Source organism: Sorex fumeus, unplaced genomic scaffold (assembly GCF_029834395.1).
Source record: "Sorex fumeus unplaced genomic scaffold, SorFum_2.1 ptg000043l, whole genome shotgun sequence".
Taxonomy (NCBI): Eukaryota; Metazoa; Chordata; class Mammalia; order Eulipotyphla; family Soricidae; genus Sorex; species Sorex fumeus.
Window position 1 is genome coordinate 33,075,755 of NW_026606100.1, and position 22,270 is coordinate 33,098,024.

The window sequence follows — 22,270 nt, forward strand, 5'->3', positions numbered from 1 at the left end:
TTCTGCATATGTATATTGTTATCCCAATACCATTTGTTGAAGAGACATTCCCATGTTCTGTTATTGGCAGCCCTGTCAAAGATCAGCTGCCCACAAATGCTTAGATTTATTTTTGGAGCTCTCCATGCTGTTCCACTGTTTCCTGGGCCTTTGGTTTAATACCAATACCATACTGTTTTAATTACTATAACATTGAAGTATAGTTTTAAACCAGCAAGTATGCTACCTCTAACAGTACTCTTTTTTAAGAAATTTTTTTTTGGTCTGAGGAATTTTTTGTTAGTCTATGTAAAGTTTAGAATTAATTTGTGTGTGTGTGTGTGTGTGTATGAGTGATTTGGTGTTTTGGTGTTTTGGTAGGATTTGCATTGATCCATAGATTTCTTTGGGTTGCAGGAACATTTTAACAATATTCTTCCAACCTATATTCACAGTCTATTTTTTCAGTTGGTTGTAACTTCAATTTATTTCATCATTGTTCTATAGTTTCTTGCTTCCTTGGTTAAATTTATTCTTAAGTATTTTTTAATTATACATGACATTGTTTTCTGTTTTTTTTTCTTTTTCAGTTATGTTGTTGTCAATTTATAGAAACAAATTCTTTCTTTTTTTAAACTTTTTTATTGAATCACTGTGAGATAGACCCTTACAAAACTGTTCACGATTGGATTTCAGTTATACAGTTTTCCAACACCTCTTCCTCCACCAGTGTACATTTCTCAGCACCAGTGTCCCCATGATCCCTCCCATCACCCCACCCCCACCCCCTGCCTGCCTCTACGGCAGGTGTTTTTCTTTCTTTCTCTCTCTCTCTCTCTCTCTCTCTCTCTCTCTCTCTCCTTTTGAGCATTGTGGTTTGCAATATTGATTCTGAAAGGTTATCAAGAAAATTCTTTTACCTACTTTTAACCCCTGGCAAGCTCCCCGTGATGTATTCGATATGCCAAACAAAGTAACAACAAAGTCTCCAATGGAGACCTTACTGGGCCCGCTCGAGCAAATCGATGAACAACAGGAGGGCCTTTACCTTTTACTTTACTTTTAACCCAGAGGTAGAAACAACTTATTTCTTATGCCAATTATGGAGGTCATCAGTTCTAACAGATTTTTGGTGGTCTGAGAGTTTAATTTTTATTAGTGAGACACCATGAGGTACAGTTGTAGACTTACAAATTTTTGTGCTTGGGTTTCAATTATACAGTGATCAAATACCCATCCCTCCACCAGTGCCCATTTCCCATCACCACGGATCTCAGTATCCCTCCCACCCCCCATCCCCCCATCCCACCCTGCTTCTGTGTCAGGGCACTCCCTTTTGTTCTCTGAGAGGTTTTTATTTTAATGTATAAGATTAAATCATTCAGGGCCAGAGAGATATTACAGTGGTACAGTGGGTAGGGCACTTGCCTTGTATGTGGCTGACCCGGGTTTAATCTTTGGCATCCCATATGGTCCCCTGAGCCTGCCAGGAGCAATTACTTTGTGCAGTAACCACTGAGTAACCCTAGGTGTGTTCCAAAAACAAACAAAAGAAATAAAAGAAATAAAAAAGATTATGTCATGAAGATAATTTTACTTTATTTCTAGTTGGAATACTTTTGATTTCTTCTTCTGTAGTTTTTAGGTCACATTCAGCAGTGCTCAAGGCTTCCTCCTGGCTTTGCACTCAGGGATCAGTCCTGGCAGGGGTTGGGGGACCATCTGGGATATTGGGACCACACAAGGTCATCTGCATGCAAGGCAAGCACCCTGCCGGCTGTACTATCACTCCAGTCCCACATTTTTCCCATTTTGGTGCCTGTGTTCTGGCTAATGATTCCTGTGTGATGTTGGAACAGAAGTAGTGAGAGCAGGCGTTCCTGTCTCATTCCCGAACTTAGAGAGGTGAAGAGAACAGGCAAACAGGCATCCTTGTCTCATTTCTGAACTTAGAGGAAAGGCTTCTGCTGTTCTCCATTGTTGGCTGTAGACTGAGACAGAGGACATTTGTCATGTTGGGGCACAGTCTGCCTATAACTGATTCATTGAAATTTTTCTTTGTTTCAGGCATGCTTGGTGGTATTCCGGAGTTTTTCCTGTCTTGGTGCTCTGGGATTGCTACCAGCAGGGCTTGGGAAACCACAAAAAGCCGAGGCTTGAACTTAGAGCCCCCTGCATTGTGTGGTAACTCTCTGAACTCTCTCTGGTCTTCGGAGGCTTCTCATTTCGGTTTTTGGGTCACACCCGGCAGCGCTGAGGGATTACTCTTGGCTCTGCACTCAAGAATCACCCTGACGGTGCTTGGAGGACCATATGGGATGCTGGGGATGGAGCCAGGGTCAGCCACGTTCAGGGCAAGCACCCTACCCGCCCTGCTATCTCTCCAGCCCCAAGGCTTTTTGTTCTTAATCATGAAAGAAAGTGGAATTTTGTTAAGTGCTTTTTTTTTTATCTATAGAGACAATCAAATGATTTTCATCCTTATTTATTTGCCTATTGATTTTGTTTTTGGACCAACCTGGTGGTGCCCAGGAGCTATTCTGGACTCAGTGCTGGGGACGGTGGTTTGCTCCTGGTGGTGCTGGAGATCGAACCCGGGGCTCCCACATACAAAGCATGTGTCCCCAACCTTTGAGCCATCTCCCGCCCACGTGTGTTTTCTCTGAGCGTGTGTTTTCTTTCTGCTTGTCTTCCCCTTTGGAAGGGGGTCCCATGGCTACTTCGACCCAATCACTGGCAGGTGGGATGGGGGGAGACCCACAGAGGCAGCCATCTCGGGCCGCTGGATCGCAGCCCAGGCTGCTCAGCAGATTCTTCTGGAGTCTGTGTTCTTGGGCTTGGTGTTCAGAGGTTTTCTGTCTCCCGTGGGCAGATGGAGGTCGGGCCCCACCATCATCTGCAGCGGAATTGCTATCCGGGTGTCAGCCACAGTGCTCTTGGCAGATACTTGAGAGTTATATACCTCCTAGGCAAGTCATTTCACCTCTTGGCACCTTAATCTCCACATCTGTAAAATGGGGGCTAGTGGTCATACCCAGTTATGGGCATGTGGGAGTGGGTCCCTACAGAAATGTGGGTCCCCGACCCCCATGGCCGGGGTGCTCAGCACCTTTTCCTACTGGGGGGGGGGGTAAATTCAGCTCTCGTGATTCCTAGAGTAATCAGGGCTGAGCTTTCTCTTGAGCACAGCTTCCTGCCTTTAAAATAAAAGGGCAAAGGATGGACCTGCCACTGCAGTGGGCCTTTTCCTTCTCGGAAGGCAGGGAGAGGTTGGGAGGCTGCCTGGGCCCAGGTCCCATTTCCAATGTCCCCTTCTAGTCCCTTCCCCAGCTCCCGTCAGCAGGGAGCAGTGGGTCCTGCCGGCTGGACCAATGGAGCAGTGCAGGGACAGTGGGGCCCGGGGCGCTCCTGTGGTCCTACTGGAGCGGGAGCTGGTGGGCAGGACTGACCCCCACTGCCTGTGTTCCTGGACACAGCTGGCTGCCTGGCTCTGGGCCCTTCCTGCCCTTCCTGCCCGACTCAGTGCAGTGGGCATCAAGGCACCAAACCACCCACCTCCCTGCTGCCATGTGACAGGCAGTCTGTCCCTGGGGGTTCCCTGAGGCCGGGACTCAGGAGCAGGGCCACATGGACAGACCCTGCCACCTCCTCCCCCTTCCTGCTCCCTCCACAGACATACTCGGAACTGCCCCGGGTCTCGCACACTGATGCTGGCCCACCCTGCAGTGCCGGTGGGACCCACTGCCGAGTGGGCACCTGACTGCCCTCGGCTTGCTCCCGGGTGTGACAGAAGGGGCCCGGCCTGGCTGGGGTGACGCTCTGCAGCACAGCCACAACCCAGGGCTGGCCGACACGGCTCTGTAGGTGCCTTGTTGCTGCCTGCGCAGACCCAGGGCCTTCCACGCTGGGCTCCTTTCACCAATGTGGCCTTCCCAGAGCAGTCCTTGGCCCTCTGGGTTTGGGCCGCTTGTGCTCTTTTCCTGGAGCCTCTGCTGGTGAACAGGCCAGGAACCATCCTGCAGGACCCAATTGGGAGCTCTTCATAAACCGAGTGAAGTTCTTAAGAACACAGGCTGCAGGGGCTAGAGAGATAGTCCAGGGGTTGTGGCTCTTGTCTTGCCTGTGGCTCACCCCAGTTTGATCCCTGAGGCCTCCTAGGAGTGATCCCTGAGCACAGGGCCAGGAGTTTTTAGAAAACCCCCTGGGTCTGATTGTCAGTGGACCTTGGGCAGTGGCCAGCCTTGGGGATCCTGCACCTTTTCTTGAACCTGTGTGTGAGCCGGAGGGAGAGACCCAGAGGGCTCAATCTGCAGGTCCAGGACCGATGGAGACATGGGGTCCAAAGGTGTATGAGACAACTGGTTAAAAAAAACTTTGGTTCATCAACACAATGGAATACTATGCAGCTGTTAAGAGAGATGAAGTCATGAAATTTGCTTATAAGTGAATAGACATGGAGAGTATCATGCTAAGTGAAATGAGTCAGAAAGAGAGGGACAGACATAGAAGGACTGCACTCATTTGTGGAGTATAAAACAACATAACATGAGTCTGACACCTAAGGATAGTAGATACACGGGACAGATAGATTGCTCCATAGCTGGAAGCCTGCCTCATGAGCAAGGGGAGAAGGCAGCTGGAATAGAGAAGGTATCACTAAGAAAAAGATGGCTGGAGAGATAGGTCGGGATGGGAGATGTGTGCTGAAAGTAGATAAAGGAGCAAGCATGATAACCTCTCAGTATCTGCCTTGCAAACTGTAATGCCCAAAAGTATAGAGAGAGTATGGGGAATATTGTCTGCATGCAGGCAGGGGAGGGGGGTGAGAAAGGGAGGGTATACCGGGGACACTGGTGGTGGGAAATGTGCACTGGTGGAGGGATGGGTGTTTGATCATTGTGTGATGGTAACTCAAACATGAAAGCTTTGTAACTATATCTCATGGTGAGTCAATAAAACAAAAAAAAAAAGAAAGGTGTCTGAGAGACAGACAGACAGATGGACAGAAAGAGAGAGACAGAGAGGGAATATGTGTGCACTTGCATGCCTGGGGTGGGGCGGGGGAGGGGCTCTCCACCCGCTGTGCTCAGCTGCCAGCTTCCCTCGTCTTCTGGGGAGGCTTGGCAGGATCAGGGGCGTGGGTAGCCCCCTCCCCACTCCCGGAGGACAAGGCTCCAGCACTTGCAGTACCCCCGGTTCTCATCTCTTAGCCCCTCCCCCCTAAATGGCCTGTCAGCTGCCCTACCTTGCCTCTTCTGCAAGGTTAGGATCATACGAAGCACCTGATTGTGTGTGTCTCTCTCTCTGGGACAGCTGGAACAAGAGCTACCTTCACACTTGAAATCACTCTAGTGTCGTGTGATTCCCTGGGCTGTTTCCATGCTGCTCCCTGCACTGTGCCTTATGCTGTTCCCTATGCTATTCCTTGTGTTGATCCATGCTGTTCCTGGTGCTGTTCCCTGTGCTGTTTTCATGCTGTTCCCTCTGCTCTTTCCATACTGTTCCTTGCACTGTGCCTTATGCTGTTCCCTGTGCTGTTCCCTGTGCTGTTTCCATGCCATTCCTGTGCTCACATCCTCATGTGTCAGGCACAGGTGGGAGGTGTTGAGAAATGGGGCTGGGTACAAGGAAGACAGGCGCGGCCCCTCAGTCTCTGGGCAGCATCGGTGCTCCGTGCTGGACTCTGCCCTTGCCCTCAGCTCCCCGGCTGCTGAGCTCTGGGTCTGAACAGCAGCTCAGTGGTCACATGGTGGCGACTTGCCTGGCTGAGCCCCAGACCTGGCTCCCACCCGCACGTGGGTGGGGTGGGCACGGCGTCCGCCCTTTCTGGCCGCTGACCCAGATCTTATCACGGGTGAATGTTTGTTTCCTGCCGGGGGCTCAGGGTGCGGGCTCCATCTGGCACACTCTGTCCTGGGAACCGAAACCGGGTTTCTTTCTCGTTCTGTCCTTTCTGCCCACTCGGCCCAGAGACTGGGTTGAGGGAGGGTGGGGGGGGGGCATGTTTGTGTCTCAGAGGGTCTGAGAAAGGGCTGCTTGGCCCTGGGCCTGGGGCCCGGGGAGGGGCACCCCGCTCGGGCTGTTTTCTCCGATTCCCGGCCCCCGCCCCTGCACCTGCTGTGTCCCTGTCATCCCGGGCGGCTGGCACCTGTCACTGCTGGGGCACCTGTCTCAGCCCCAGAGGACAGGCTGGGCTCCCGGCTCCGGTTTCCGGCGGCTCTGCGGCTGCCCTGGCCTCGGTGGTGCTTGTGCTTCCAGGCCTGAGGCGCCCGTCATGCTTCTGGACATGGGGAGGTTGTAGGGGGGTGGGGGAGGGGTCCCTGCTCCCCATCCCCCAGCACCAGCCCTGGCGGCCGGCCTGAAGCTCCCGACAGCAGGTGGTTGGTTCATCAGCTCAATCGAATCTTGCTCTCGATGACAAAGAACCATCAGCAACCAGGAGTTGCCTCTGGGCTGCTCCCCCGTGGGGTCATCCCCTCCTTCCGGTCAGGAGAGGAACCTTCCAGACTCCAGCATCTGCGGCCCACCTTGTCATTGAGGTGCCTGTCGCCCACCCCCCCACGCCATGTGAAGCCCCAGGAGACATTAGGCCTGACCCGAGGCCTCCGCTGCACTGCCCGCAGAGTGGACACGGGGCTCCTGCACCTGCCTGCAGCCACGGCCGCTCTCTAATGCCTCTTTTCCCTGGTGACCCTTGAAGCGGCAGCTCCGAGGGTCCCAGGGAAGTGGTTTCCATGTCTGGGGGTTCTCGGTTGGGTCTGCCCTAGACTTTATTTTATTCTATTTTTTCTTTTTGGGTCACACTCAGCAATGCACAGGGGTTACTCCTGGCTCATCCACTCAGGAATTACTCCTAGTGGAGCTTGGGGGACCATATGGGATGCTAGGAATCGAACCGAGGTTGGGCCGTGTGCAAGGCAAACGCCCTACCTGCTGTACTGTAGCTCCAGCCCTGCCCTAGACTTTAATGTTCAAGACACCGGCTCAGGCCAGGGACACAGGAACTGGGCCTCTGCGAATGTGAATGAAAAGAACCCGTGAGGGTCCAGGCATATGGCTCAGGTGAAGATCATGTGCCTAGCAGTGTGTGAGGCCCTGGGTTGGATCCCTGGCACCGCCTGACCTGGAGGAGGGCGATAATTGATGTGTGCAAAGCTCCCACCATGCAGGGATGTATGTGTGTGTGTGTGGTGGGGGGGGGGGGTGTTCTGTGTGTGAAGTGGCCCAGTGGGTGCTGGGGTGCAGCTCCCCCTGCCCTGGCTTGGATCTTTGACTGATTCTTGCAGTGGAGTTCTGACTTTGTGCAAGGAAACGTCCGTCCTTGATCCCCGCAAGCCCGGGCTTGCCTTCCGGAGGGCCTCGCTCAGAGACGCTTGAGGAATGAGCCGTGGTGGAGGTCAGGGCTTCTGTCTTTCTAGCAAAATCATCCTTTGGTCTGTGAAGTTGTCGGGGTTATCCTTGGTGGGTAAAACAGAGCAATAAAGCAATCAACATGAAAAGAGTATGATGCCGGCAGCATCATATCTCTGGGTGTCCTGCATGTTGTTTAGATTGGGGGTGTGGGAAGGCCCTCAGACACTGGACTTTGTCACTTCTTTTTTAAATCGAGGAAGAAGCTGGTGAGAAACAGGACCCAGGTGGGTCAGAGGAAAACCCCCGTCAGGCCAGGTGACAATAAAAGCTTGGGGCCACCCATGTCACTTCCTAATTCTGCACTCCATTCTCATCAGGCCAGGCCAAAGGCCACCTCCCCTCCCAGGGACTCCTGGTTCCCCAATGCCCCCACCCACCCACACACACCTGGTTACTTCACCCAGTCCTGACCGAAGAGCCCAAAGAATTCAGCTGCACCTGTGAGATGTTTCCTCAGCTCCTGCTCTGTTGTCGGGGTGGCCCTGGGTTCTAGGGGAGCCTGCAGGTGAGGTGCAGCTGATCGTGTGGACAGGCCCCTTTCTCCCTGCTGGCATCTGTCACTGCCCTCCCTCCCCGCCCTCCATCCTCTTGACTTTCTAGCAATGCCAGTCTGGGCTTGTCGTCCCTCTGTTGAAACCTGCCTGGGTCCTCTGTGACCCTGACGACCAAGGGTCGTCACAATACACAATACACAATCCCCCCCTCACAGTGTATCCCAGTCCCTGTGACTTATCACAGGAACGCCCCCCCCCATCCTGTCCCTTCCCCCTTCTCCCCCCAGCCCCCCCCCCCGCCCCCGGGATCTGTCTCCTGTCCCTGCTGCAGTGACTCAGCCCTCCAGGGTGTTGGTCTCCTTCAGGCCTCAGCACCTGGAGCACGCACTCTCTGGAACATTCTCTCCAGTGCCCACGGATGCCTACAGGCTGTGTATCCAGTATCGCTGCTTCTCAGAAGAGCCTACTTGAGACCCTCGCCTGGCCCCTTTCTTTGAGAACACCATTTCACGGTGGCAGGGGAGAGGCAAACCCAGGGGTGTTTGGGGATGGCTTCTGGTGGTGCTGGGAACACTGTGCAATGCCTCGGGATCCACACTGGGGCTTGTGCGTGCTAAGTCTGTGCTCCAGGGGCTGGAGCAATAGCACAGTGGGGAGGGTGTTTGCCTTGCACGCGGCCGACCTGGGTTCGATTCTCAGCATCCCATATGGTCCCCTGAGCACCGCCAGGAGTGATTCCTGAGTGCATGAGCCGGCAGTAACCCCTGTGCATCGCCAGGTGTGACCCAAAAAGCAAATAAAATAAAATAAGGTCTGCTCCAGTCTTTGGAGCCCTCTCCCAGGTCCCCCGGGACATGTTCTTAAGCGTGTGATTCTCTGTTCCGTAGTGAGGCTGCTGGACAAAGAGCCCATGTGAGCCAGAGCCCATTCAGTGTGGCTTCTAATCATGGTCTGTGGCATTGTGTGGCTGCAGCCAGGAGCAGGTCAGCAGGCAGCCTGGGCCGCAGGAGCCATGGCAGCGACAGAGGAGGGGCGGGAGAGGCAGGGATCCGAGCAGAGGCTGGCCCCAAGGAGGGGGCTTGCCCTGCACTAGGCAGGAGGGCGGCAGGGAGGTGACTCAGGAGAAGATCCCAGTGCAGTGTCCTTGCTGGGCTGGGGGAACAGGGAGGGCCCTGTGGGAGGGACTGCCGGGCCAGGTCCCCGCCAGGCTTGGCACATGTGTGTGTGTGCCATATGACAGATGGGCGGTGCGGAACGCGCACCTTGGCATGTGTTTGTGTGTGTGCATGATCAAGGGATATTTTGGTGTGGGGGGAAAGTGTGGATAGGGGCCAGATCCCCCGGGGTGCACCCAGCGCTGCCCCCTCCACCTCAGTTCCCCCCCCCCCGTAGAATAATGTGGTGGGTAACAATATTGATCTCCTGAAGGTGAGCGCCCCCAAGGACTTGCATCAGAGCCCTGGAGAAGTCAATGTCGTTGGCTCTGCGCCCTTGCGCTCCTCCGGCAGCTTGTAAGGGCCCCAAGGGCAGGAACAAAGACAGTTTTGGGGTCCTCCTTGCCTTCTCTGGGGTCTGCCTGTAGCAGGTGCTTAATGCATGTGAAAAGCTAGAGTCCTAGCAATGGTGGGGTTGGGTGTGTGTGTGTGTGGTAAGGTGTATGTGTATATGTGTGTATGTTTTTGTGTGCATGGTGAGGTGTGTATGTGTTGATATATGTGTGTATGTAGTGAGATAAATGATAGAGAGTGTATGCGGTGAGATGTGTGACTGTGGAGTCAAATGTATGATTGTGAGGTGAGATGTGTGATAGAGTATGTGTGTGGTGAGATACGTAGTAGTGTTGTGAGATGTGTGATTTTGTGTATGTGTGTATGTAGTGAGAAGTATGATTGTGTGTGCGTTGAGATATATGGTAGAATGTGTGTGGTGAGTTGTGTGACTGTGTATAGATGAGGTGTGTGATTGTATGTGTGGTGTGATATGTGATTGTGTTTGTGTGAGGGGTGAGATGTATGTTAGAGTGTTGTGATACTGTGTGTGGTGATATAGTGTGACTGTGTGGTGAGATATGTGATTGTGTGTGTGGTGTGATTTGTGGTTGTGTTTGTGTGTGGGGTGAGATGCATGTTAGAGTGTGGTATTGTGTGTAAGGTGAGATGTGTGATAGGGTGTGTTATTGTGTATGTGAGATGTGTAATAGAGTGTGTATGTGAGATGTGCGACTGTGTGTGGTGTGAGATGTGTGATAAAGTTTGTGTATGATTGTGTGTGGTAAGATGTGAGATAGTATATGATTGTGTGTGAGATGTCTGATAGTGTGTGATTGTGTGTGAGATGTGTGATTGTGAGCTGAGATATGTGATGGTGTGTGTGATTGTGTGTAGTAAGATGTGTGTGGTGTGAAATATGTGACTGTATGTGAGGTGTGATGTGTGATTGTGTGTGAGAGAGAGATGTGGTAGAGTGTGTATGTGAGTGCATGACTGTAGCACTGTAGCACTGTCCTCCCGTTCATCAATTTGCTCAAGCGGGCCCAGTAATGTCTCCATTGTGAGACTTCTTGTTACTGTGGTGAAATGTGTAATAGTGTGTGTGAATGTGTATGTGGTAAGATGTGTGATAGAGTGTGTGATTGTGTAAGGTTAAGATTTGTAATAGAGTATATGTGAGATACGTGATTGTGTGTGAGGTGTGGGATTGTGTCTGAGGTGAGATGTGTGATAATGAATGATTGTGAGATGTGTGCTAGAGTGTGTAATTGTGTGTGAGGTAAAAAGTGTGACAGACTGTATGGTTATGTGTTTGAGGTAAGATGTGTGATAGAGCGTGTGATTGTATGTGAGATATGTGATAGAGTGTGATATTATGTGTGAGATGTGTGATAGGGTGTGATTGTGTATGAGATGTGTTATAGAGTATGTGATTGTGTGTGAGAAGTAACTCTTTGTGAGGTAAGATGCGTGATTGTATGTGTCAGATGTGTATGATTGTGTGTGTGAGATATGTGTGGGGGTGAGATGTGTGATGGTGTATGTGAGATATGTGCAAGTGTGATTGTGTGCGACATGTGATCATGTGTGTGATTGTGTGAGATATGAGATACGTGATTGTGTGTGAGGTAAGATGAGTGATTAGTGTGTGTGGTTGTGTGTGAGATGTGTGTTTGTGTGTATGGTGAGTGTATGAGTGAGATGTATGCTAGTGTGTGTGTTTGTGTGTGAGATGTGTGTGGTGGTGTGTGTGAGGTGAGGTGTGTGCTAGTTTGTGTGGTTGTGTGTGAGATGTGTGTGGGGGGTGAGATGTGGTGTATGAGAGATGTGTGATAGTCTGTGGTTATGTGTGTGTGTGTGGCTGTGTGTGAGAATGTGTGATTGTATGTGAGTGTGTGGTTGTGTGTGAGAGTGTGTGAGAGTGTGTGGTCGTGTGTGTGTGGTGTGTGAGATGTGTGGCTGTGTATGATAGTATGTGGTTGTGTGAAATGTGCGTGTGGGGTGAGAGTGTGAGAGTGTGTGGTTGTATGTGGTTGTGTGTGAGATGTGCGTGTGGACTGAGATGTGTGGTGGTGTGTGAGAGATGTGTGATAGTGTGTTATGTGTGAGTGTGTGTGGCTGTGTGTGATAGTGTGTGGTTGTATGCGAGTGTGTGGTTGTGTGTGAGTGTGTGGCTGTGTGTGAGTGTGTGGTTGTATGAGATGTGTGTGGTGGTGTGTGAGATGTGTATGTGGGGTGAGATGTGTGAGTGTGTGGTTCTGGGTGAGATGTGTGGTTGTGTGTGAGAGTGGTATGTGAGAGTGTGTGGTGGTGTGTGAGATATGTGGTCGTGTGTGAGAGTGTGTGGTTGTGTGTAAGAGTGTTGGTTGTGTATGAGATGTGTGGTTGTGTGTGTGTGGTTGTCTGAGTGTGTGGTGTGTGAGATGTGTGGTTGTGTGTGAGGGTGTTGGTTGTGTGTGAGATGTGTAGTTGTGTGTGAGAGTTGGTTGTGGGTGACTGTGGGTTGTGTGTGAGATGTGTTGAGTGTGAGATGTGTGGTCGTGTGTGAGAGTGTGTGGTTGTGTGTGTGTGGTTGTCTGTGGTGTGTGTGGAGTGTGTGGTTGTGTGTGATAGTGTGTGATTGTATGAGATGTGCGTGTGGGGTGAGATGTGTGAGAGTGTGTGGTTGTGTGTGGTTGTGTATGAGTGTGATCGTGTGTGAGATGTGTGGTTGTGTGTGAGAATGTGGATTGTGCGCGAGTGTGTGGTTGTGTGTGTGGTTGTGATAGTGTGTGGTTGTGTGAGATGTGTGTGGTGCTGTGTGAGATGTGCATGTGGGATGAAATGTGTGAGATGTGCGGTTGTGTGTGAGGTGTGGTTGTGTGTGAGATGTGTGCGGTCGTGTGTATGGTGAGAGTGTGTGAGGTGAGTTGTGTGTGAGTGTGCGATTGTGTGTGAGATGTGTGGTTGTGTGTGCTAGTGTGTGGTTCTGTGCGAGGTGTGCGTGTGGGGTGTGTGTGTGGTTGTGAGTGTGTGGCTGTGTGTGACAGTGTGTGGTGGTGTGTGAGATGTGCGTGTGGGGCAAAATGTGTGAGTGTGTGGTGGTGTGTGAGATGTGTGTGGTCGTGTGTATGGTGAGAGCGTGTGCGGTGAGATGTGTGAGATGTGGGTTGTGCGTGAGTGTGGGTTGTGTGTGAGATGTGTGGTCGTGTGCGAGAGCGTGCGGCGGTGTGAGAGGCGTGCGTGTGAGGCGGCCGTGTGCGTGTGCGCGTGTGCGTGTGCGCGCGCGGGCCGGGCATCTCCTCCCGTCCGTCAGTCAGTCCGTCCGTCCGCGGCTATTTCAGGAGCGCCCGGCCCGTCCCTCCCCCTTATGTAAATAAACATGACAGATCCGCGGCCCGTCCGGCGGGGGAGGCGGGGCGGGTGGCTCCGGAGGCGGCGCGGCGAGGGGCGTGCGCGTGTGGCCGCCCGGCCGCCCGCCCGGTGGTGCCGCCGAGGGAGCCGTGGGGGCGCGGGGCGGGCGGGGCCCTGCCATGCCGCCCGCTGGGGGCGGGGGCTGAGGGGGCGGGGGAGGGGAGTCGCGGCCTGGGCGGCTGGGGGACGAGGCCGCCCGACCCGACGACGGACGGACCGAGGTGGCCGCGCCGCCGCCGCCCGCGATGGGGGCGCAGATGACCCGGAGCAGCCTGCACGGTAAGGCCGGGATGCGGGCCGGCACCTGGGCGCGGCCGGGCCTGGGGCCAGGGGCCGGGGCAGCGTCATCCCTGCCTCCCCAGTTCTCGCTGGCTTCTGGGGCCGAGGGAAGGGGGCACCCTTGGGTGGGGGGGCGCCGGGGAGAGGGAATCTCGGGGGCACTGGGAAGACCAGGAGGCGGAGGCTGTCCCTGGCAGCCCGTGGTCGCCCCAAAGTCCGTGTCCTCTCACTACTCTGGGCGCTGGCCACCCCCTCTCCTGCCCTGGGGCTGGAGCTGAGGGTCCTGCTGGCCCCGGGGGAGGTGCGTGTGCCGGCACACGCGTGTGCGTGAGCATGCATGCCCGTATGTCAGGGCTCAGTGGGTGCTGACTGGTGTGTGCCCGGGTCTGCTCACACCTGAGGGCACCGGAGTTGCTGGGTGCCCGTGAGCCGTGACCCCCGACTCACATCACCAGTGGGACCACCTGGCAGCGTGGAGCAGGAGACACCCGCCTGGTCACGGTCCTGCTAATCTGACTCCTGTCCCTCCCCACCTGGCCTCAGTGCTGGTCCTGCCTGCCCCAGACCCCCCGGGGACTTGTTTTGTCATCACAGGGCCCCAGAGCTGAGCACCCTGGGCATCCCAGCTGGTGCCAGCACAGTGTGGGCTGACCTTGGGCAGTTCCTGCACCCTCGCCCGCTGCCCGCCTCCCCCCGGAAATGGGGCTGCCTCCCCTGTGCAGGACCCTGGGAGAGGCCCCGGGCAGGAAGGGGGTGGTGGCTAGGCTGGGTAGGGAGACCTGGGGCAGAGGGTGGGGGGAGACACTGGCGACCAGGTGGCCTCTGCCCCACCAGGCTCTGCACTTTGAGTGGGTAATTTCTAATTAAAACAGAAAAAAGGCAGTCATGGAGAGGGGGCAACAGCCAACCATTGGCTCTCTTAAAAGGAAATGAATTTCGTCCCAGGCCTGGAGGGCTAAGTGACAGATGGAAGGCCCTGGAAGACACATAATCCGGCGCTGACCAGGGCACTGCCAGTGGCTGGGGCCTTGGCCTGAGTCTCACGCGGACTGGGCTGACCTGGGTCGGGCCCTGCCCGGTGGGGGCGGGGGCTCCTCTCAAGGCTCATTGGCCCCTGTGGGCCTGTTGGCACAGGGGCTGGAGCCGACTGGCATTTTCCACTGGAGTCAGACTTGGGCCAGCCTGTGGCCTGGGAAAGGCAGAGGCCCCCCAGAGTGTCCCGGCCACAGCAGTGTCCTCAGTGGGGGCCCAGGCATGTCCAGGACGGGCACCCACACGTGTGTGTCGGAGGAGGGCAGGTGACTTCTGGGGCCTCATTTTCCTCCTCTGCATGGTTCAGGGGCCGTGTCCCTGCTCGAGGCACTGGGCTGAGGGAAGATGGACGCTGAGGGAGGCTCAGTGTGGAGAGGGCCCAAGGGCAGGGGAGCTGGGAGCTGGGCATCGTGGATGGGACCCTGGCAGAGAGGTGCCTGGCTCCTGGGTTCAGCTGCCGAGAACACAGAGATTGGGGGTTTGTGGTCCTCAGGAACCCCCCGGCCAGGATTCCTCACGTGTGTCCCCAGTGGTCCCTCAGGCACCCACCTCTGTGGCACAGCTCCAGACTCATCTCCGCCTCCTTCTGGGAGGCCGGGGGAGCGGGAATAGCAGACGCTGCTTGGGGTGATGCTCCTTTTGGGTGGCTCTCAGGCCACCCTCCAAACCCCGAGCCCCCAGACCCTGTTACTCATTTCCTGATGGTGTTTCCACGGTGGGCCTGGGTTTGGCTTGAGTGGATTTCTGGGTTACAGCATGCAGTGAGGAGGAGGGGTTGGAGGTGTCCCCGGACTTTGTATGTGGGGTCCCTGACCATGTGCTGTGGCTGTGTTTTGGCGGCCTGTGATTCGGGGGCTTGCAGAGCCCATCTCTGTGTGGGGCCTTCGTGTGAGAGGGTCAGCCATGCCCTACCTCCGCTTCTCCATGAGTGGCTGTAGCTGGCACTCGGGCTGTGATGGTCTGTAACTGTTTCTGCATGTATGTGTGTACATACATACCTACATATGTGTCCAGCCAGGAAAAGTGTATGTCTCTGTGTGTGTGCATGTGTGTTGGTGTGTATCTGTGTGTCAGTGTGTCTTCATGTGTTGTTGGTGTGTGCCTGCGTATGCGTGTGTGTCAGTGCGTGCGCATGTGTCAATGTGTGCATGTGTGTGCGTGTGTGTGCACGTGTGTGTGCACGTGTGTGTGTGTGTGTGTGTGTGTGTGTGTGTGTGGTGCTGGTGGTAGCGGCTCCCGCAGGGGATGTGAATTCCCTCTTGGAAAATGGTCTCAGCAGTTCTGTGCTTAATCCTTTCTCTGGGGCAGGTTTCCAGAGCGGCTCCCAGTCTGGGGGCAGGGATAGGGGGGCAGAGTTGCCTCCCCCAGGGCAGGCTGAGGGATGCATGTTCCGGTGACCCCCACTGGAGCACCCCCTGTGACTGTCTCTTATGCACACTCAAGGCTGGGCTGCAGAGACTCATCGGTCAGGGGCTGCTGGGCGCTGAGAGGCGAGGTGCCCGGAGCTCAGGGGAGGCCTGGCTGTCCCTTTCCGCAGGCACCCGGAAAGCAGGGGAGGGCGGCAAGGCCCCTGTCACCAGGCATCCACTCTGTCTTCTTCACTGCACCGAGTAGTGTCAGGGGTGACTCCGGTGGGAGCAGGGGGATCCAGGGGCGCATCACCTCATTCTCTCTGCCCATCCAGTGCCTGGCACCCAGCGTCCTCCCCAGCACAGGTGGTGCCTGAGCGAGAAGGAAGTGTGTGGGCTCCAGGCCCCCTGGGGGATAGGCCTGCGCTGGGCCGTGGGGCCAGGCTGGGACAGCTTGGACCCTGATCCCCTTGCTGGTTTGTAACCTGGGACCCCAAGTCTTGTGTGGCTTCTGTCTGCTGTGGTTGGCGAGGCTTGGGCAGAGGGTTGTGGAAGGGACTAACGGGCAGCAGAGCATCACTTGGGTCACCAGTAGACCTGTGAGTGAGGCACTTCCAGAGGCCTCTCCAGAGAGCCCTGCAGGCCCAGGCATACACACATATCATGCACACAAGACACACACACATGCATGTAAACATTCACATACAGACACACACATATGCGTGCACACACAGCCACTCATACACAGGAACACACATGTGGACATACACACACATGCACACATACAGACACACATGCAGGCAGCCACGCAAAGACACACATATGTGTGCATACACAGGCACACATGTATGCGTTCACTCATGTATACACATACTTGCACAGATGCACATGTGCATGCATACATATGCATGTACACACTTGCACACATGCAGACACACATACATGCACACAAGCACACATGAGTACACACATATACATGTACATACATGCATGTGCACACACTTGCACACTTTTGTATGCACAGGAACACACATGCAGGCACACACATGCACACATACAGACACACATGAAGGCACCCATGAAAAGACACACATATGTGTGCACACACAGACACACATGTATGTGTTCACTTACGTATACAGATACTTGCACAAATGCACATGTACATGCATATATGCATATATATGCATGTACACACTTGCACACATGCAGACACACATACATGCACACAAGCACACGAGTACACACATATACATGTACATGCATGTGCACACAGTTGCACACTTTTGCATGCACACGTGTGCATGTACACACATACATGGGCACACTCACACAGGCACATATGTAAGCATTCACATACTTATGCACATGTGTACACATGCACGCACACACAAACGTGCACACAGACACGTGTACATAAGCACACATGTACCTGTATACATTTGCATATGTGCACATGCTTGTACATGTTTGCATGTACAGACATGCATGGACACATTCATACACACAGACAGACACACATATATGTGTGCAGACACATTCCCACCTGTCTGCCGGTGAGAAACAAGGCACCCATGAGAAACAAGGCACACCTTCCTGCCTCCTGTCCTGGCAGGTCCTAGGGACAGATTATTCCCTGGACCTCATATCCAGCCTAAGGCCACCCACCAACTGTGTATGTGCATGCTGGGGAGAGTGTATTTGCATGAAGGGTGAGGAGGGGCACAGCCCGTGCGGTGCGTGCAATTCGGTGACCGCGCCCCTTCTCTCCTGCCTGGCATGGGGCTTTGGGAGGCCCTGGGGAGACCGACAAACAGTTGAACCCCAAACAGTTACCATCTGGAATCCCCTTCTGGAATCTCGGGGTGTGATGGGGGAGGGGAGAGGAGGAGGACTGCTCCCCTCCCACTGGGGAGGAGGTTGGGAGTTACTGCTGTCTTCACATCTGGCTGCTGGAAATGGCTGGAAATGTCAGAGCGGGTGTCTCAGATGCGTGGGAGAGGAGGAGGCTCCGTGGGAGGGATTGGCGGAGGAGGGGCTCTGCCCCACACTCTGCTTCCCCCTCCCTGTCTCCATGAATTCCTTCCTGGGGAGAGGACGAGACTACTCCTATGCTACCCCCGCATCGCACCCCGCCTAGCCACCAAGATCTGCATGTGGGTACATGCAGACAAACTGCCCCGGGGGGAGCAGGCTTCTGGTCAGGATACCTGCTGGCCAGCAGCTGATCTGCGCTGAGTTCAGAGTACCACCCCCACCCCCACCCCTTAGCTGCTGTCACCCTGGGCATGACCTCACCAGACCTCATTTCCCTATCTACGAACTGGGACCAGTTGGGACTTTATTGCTGTGTAGTAAGTGGCCCTTCAAAGCAGCCCTGTAAGAGCTGGGGTGTGAGCCATGGTCTGGGGGGTTGGTCCCACCACTTGGCCCCTAAGTTCCCCCCTTCATCCCCCCAACTGCCACAACAAGAAGTGGCTTACAGCAACTAGCGTCTCATTATCTCACATCCCCTCCTGTGGGGCGGGGATGCTGACAGTTGATCTCGAATGTCTCCCTGGAGGCCGAAGTCAGGTTCTCAGGGGCTGGCGCGTGGTCTGACAGCCAAGCCTGTCCTGTCCACGCATCTGCACGTTTAGATGCTGCTGCTATACCACACTACGAGTGAAGGGAGGAAACTGCACAGCGGCTGACTGCTGGGGGGGGGGGGGGTGGAGGTCCCTGGGCTCAGCCCACCTGCAGGGATCAGAGGTGAGGTGGCAGCTATTCCTCTGGGAGAATGCCAGCCTTCCTGGTCTTCTTTATCCCTCAGGGCAGCAGGGGGCAGATGCCGGAGCGGGCATGGAGCGGGCAGGGCAGGAGGCTCTCCTTTCAGCCAGTCTCCCTTTCTCTGACCTCTGCCCAGGAAAGCAGCAAAGGCCGGGCACCTAGTGGGCACATACTCCCCGGACATGCGCCAATCTACCCGTAGCTTGAGAACCTGAACAGGGGCAGTTCATTGAATGACTCACGGAACAACAATTCACTCCATAGTTCTTTCTTTCGTTTTTTTTTTAATCTATTAAAGAGTGCTGCTATTTATTCAGCCACTGATTAAGCTGACTAAAATGCGCGTGAACTCCGTGCTACTTTTTTTTTTAACTTTTTATTGAATGTCCGTGAGTTGGACCATTCCGAAGCTGTTCATGATTGGGTTTCAGTCATACAGTGATCCAATACCCATCCCTCCACCAGTGTACATTTCCCACCACCAATGTCGGCCGTTTCCCTCCCACCATCCTCCAATATCCCACCCTCCACCCCCCGGCCTGCCTCTAGGGGAAGCACTTTCCTTCTTTCCCCTCCTCTCCTTTTCCTTTTGTGCACTATGGCTTGCAATACAGGTTCCGTAGTTCTTTCCTAACCCAGACCCCTACCTGGGATGGAGCTGAGTGCAAGAGCACAGTCCGGGCTGCGAGAGGTCCTGGGTTTCACCCTGGCACTGATGAAGATAAGAACTCCTCCCTCTTCCTCCCCACCATCTCCTTCCCTTTGTTGCTACTGTTCTGAGAGTAGGGGGGATGCGGGGGGGGCGGGGGGAGAGGCCGTGTGCCCATGCTTGGCCGGGATGTGTGTCCATCCTTGTGGTGTGTGCACATCACACACTAGTCGCGGCTCCCTCACGCTCCTGGCTATGCTCTGGAGAAGGTGCGTTCTGTTCTGTTGCAGCATTGTGTGTGTGTGTGTGTGTGTGTGTGCGCTCACGTGTGCGCGCGCACGGGGAAGGGGGGCTCTCAGAATACAGAGCTGCCAGACACATACCCCCACCGTCCCCCCACCGTCCCCCGGTTCCTTTCCCTTTAAAAATTAACTATTGTTTGTTTGGTGGTCCCACCCAGCCATGCTTAGGGCGTTCTCTTGGTGGGCTCTGGGGTGCTGGGGATTGAACCCAGGTCAGCCGTGTGCAAGGTAAGCACCTTAGCGGCTGTACTATGGCTATGGACCCAGAAAATGGATTTTCTTAGGATATAATATAATAGGATTTCAAGGGTAGAACTGAATGCCTCAGCACCACAGTCACCAGCCTGTTTCAGACTAGTCCCTGCTGCCCATAGGGCCCCAGGCCTCTCCTCTCCCCCTTCTCCCTCCAGAACCACCAGGATTTTCACCAAGTCCGGGGCTAAGTTTGATTGGGTTCTGCCAGTAGGTTCATTTGCTGTAGATATTTCTAGCTGTCTATGAGTGCAAGAGTCTGAGAGTGTCTTCTACATTCTGATTTAGTTGCCTCCACCTGATCACATCAAGTCTCACTCATTTTATTTATTTATTTATTTATTAATGTTTTTGCTTTTTGGGTCACACCCGGCGATGCTCAGGGGTTCCTCCTGGCTCATGCACTCAGGAATTACCCCTGGCGGTGCTCGGGGGACCATATAGGATGCTGGGAATCGAACCCGGGTGCGTGCAAGGCAAACGCCCTACCTGCTGTGCTATCGCTCCAGCCCCAAGTCTCATTCATTTTAATTAAAAAAAACTCTTTATTTTTGGGTTGGGGGGGGCAATACCTGGCAGTGCTCAGAACTTACTCCTGACCCTGCACTCAGGATTCACCCCGGCAGGGCTCAGGGGACTGAATGGTCCATGGGGGAATCAAACCCCAGTCAGCTGCATGCCAGGCAAGCACCCTGTCTGCTGTGCCATCTCTCCGACCACCTCCTGTCATCCTGTCCCGATGGCCCAGTCTTATCCTTCTGACTGGCGTGGCAGCGTCAGTGTATGGCTACCCCCAGCCCCCGCTGTCTATGCGGCCCCCAGGGGTGGCCATCCCTCTGGTCTCTGTGTTTTGGCCATTGTTATTCAGCTGACCCCCTGAGCGCCCACTCTGTTCTTGGATCTGGGTCCCAGCACACAACACTCCCGTGGATAAGAGTCCTGGCCCTCAGGAGCTCATGTCCCTCAGGGGACAGACACCAGAGCTCCGTAGCCTTTCCTAGAACTCACTGGCGATTTCACCAGTCTCCAGAGCTGGTTGGCCCCAAGCCCACCTGGGTCAGAGACAGTGTGTGGTACCTAGGCCCTCTGAACATGAGTGCTTCTTTCTGTGTGGGTCCAGAAAGGCAGTTGGATGCTCTGAATCATGAGTCGTGGGGTCCCTGGAGGCTACAGCAGAGCCCCCAAGCTGATCTGGGAGTGAGGGAGACTGTGGGAGGTCTAAAACACAGAGCCGTTGGGTCTCGGAAAGCAGGTGACCCAAAAGACCACACCCCAACTTTAAAACGTGCATGCCAGATTTTAAGGGCCAGGAATATTGCCTCAGGGTTGGAAGCCTGTCTCATGAGCTGGGGGAGAAGGCAGCTGGGATAGAGAAAGGATCACTAAGTCAGTGAGGTTGGAGGAATTGTTTGGGATGGGAGATGTGTGCTGAAAGTTGATAAAGGACCAAACATGATGTCCTCTCAGTATCTGTATTGCAAACCATAATGCCCAAAAGTAGAGAGTATGGGGGAAATTGTCTGCCAGAGAGGCAGAGGGAGGTTGGAAAGGGTGAGGGGGGGTGGTATATTGGGGACATTGGTAGTGGAAAATGCACTGGTGGAGGGATGGGTGTTCGGTCATTGTATGACTGAAACTCAAACATGAAAGCTTTGTAACTGTATCTCACAGTGATTCAACTAAACAAAAATCAAAATAAATAAATACAGTACTATTGCACCCTGTGGGGAAAAATAAAGTGCCTGTCAGGGCAGTAGTCTGGTGGGGGGCGGGGGATCCCAGGGACACCAGTGCTGGGAAGTGGACAGTGGTGGTGGGGTGGGTGCTGGAACATCGTTTGCCTGGCCCTCAGCTATGAATGAGTTGTAAGTCCTGGTGCCTTCGTTAAAGAAACCAAGGCCGAGGGGCCTGCAGGTGGCTGGAGGAGGCAGCCGTGGGGGAGGCAGTTTCCCTTGTGCTAGCAGCATCCTCGGGAGGCTCCTACAGAGATGCCTTGGACCTGCCTTGGGCGGGGATCTGGGGCATCCCCGGGAGCAGATGGGTTCAGGTTCATGCTTAGCACATACCCGCCCAGGTTCCATCACGTTCTGCCCCAGCACTGCCAGGCTGTCCCAGGTGGGCCCCAGCACCAGATCTTCGGGCCTGACCACTGGACCGCTGACCTAGTTGTCCCTCGGGGAAAGGCCTAGGACCCCCCAATACTGCCTAGGACGCCCCTCCTTAAAGCAAATTAAAAAAATACAATTGAGGTCTAGGAGTGACCCCCAGTGCAGAGTGGAGAGTGGCCCCAGATCCCAAAGTAACACACTCAAAAGAAAGCCCCCCTTTTACAGAGAGCAAGGCTTCCGGGCTGGTGTCCGGCATGTCTGGGGGCCTGCATCGGGCCGGCCACAGCCAGTGATGACAATACTGCCCGGCTTCCACTGCTTCCTTCCACTGGGCCCTTGAGGGCTCAGCCCCTTGCCTAAGTGGCTAGGGATGCATTGGGGTCACTCTGGAGCTGCATTGGGACCCCCCAGTAGAGGCTGCGGCCCGAGTCGCGGGGCTGACCAGCCTGTGCCTTGCCACTCATGGAAGCCCAGAGGACAGGCCGTGGGGGAGACCTCACCCCACGACCCCACAGAGATACTTGTAGACCTGCCTTGGTGATGCCAGGGGCCCACTGGGGCATTCCCCAGAGCCAGATGAAGAGATCAGGGTTCTGCCCGGGACCCTGGACCACTGGGAGCAGTTCTGGTGAGCCCCTGCCCACAGCTTTGTCCCACCAACTATGTCTGGGTCCTGGGGAAAAGGGAGTAAGGAGGAAGGCTGAGTTGGGGGCATGCACGTATGTATGTATGTGTGTGCATACGTGTGCAGGTGTGGCCTC

At 54.6% G+C, this 22,270-nt stretch overlaps 1 protein-coding gene across 2 annotated transcripts in view; it reads left to right on the top strand.

The window, feature by feature from the left end:
• NEURL1 (neuralized E3 ubiquitin protein ligase 1) overlaps positions 1-22,270 on the top strand; it is an 86,754-nt gene that overhangs the window by 40,801 nt on the left and 23,683 nt on the right. Inside the window, exon 1 of one of the 2 annotated variants that reach the window (XM_056120551.1) lies at positions 13,009-13,048. The exons of the other annotated variant lie outside the window; for it this stretch is intronic. Within the exon in view, the coding sequence (XP_055976526.1) occupies positions 13,015-13,048 (34 nt within the window). The 5' untranslated portion in view covers positions 13,009-13,014. Of the gene's footprint in view, positions 1-13,008; positions 13,049-22,270 lie in introns of those variants that run through there. 2 annotated transcript variants of the gene reach the window in all.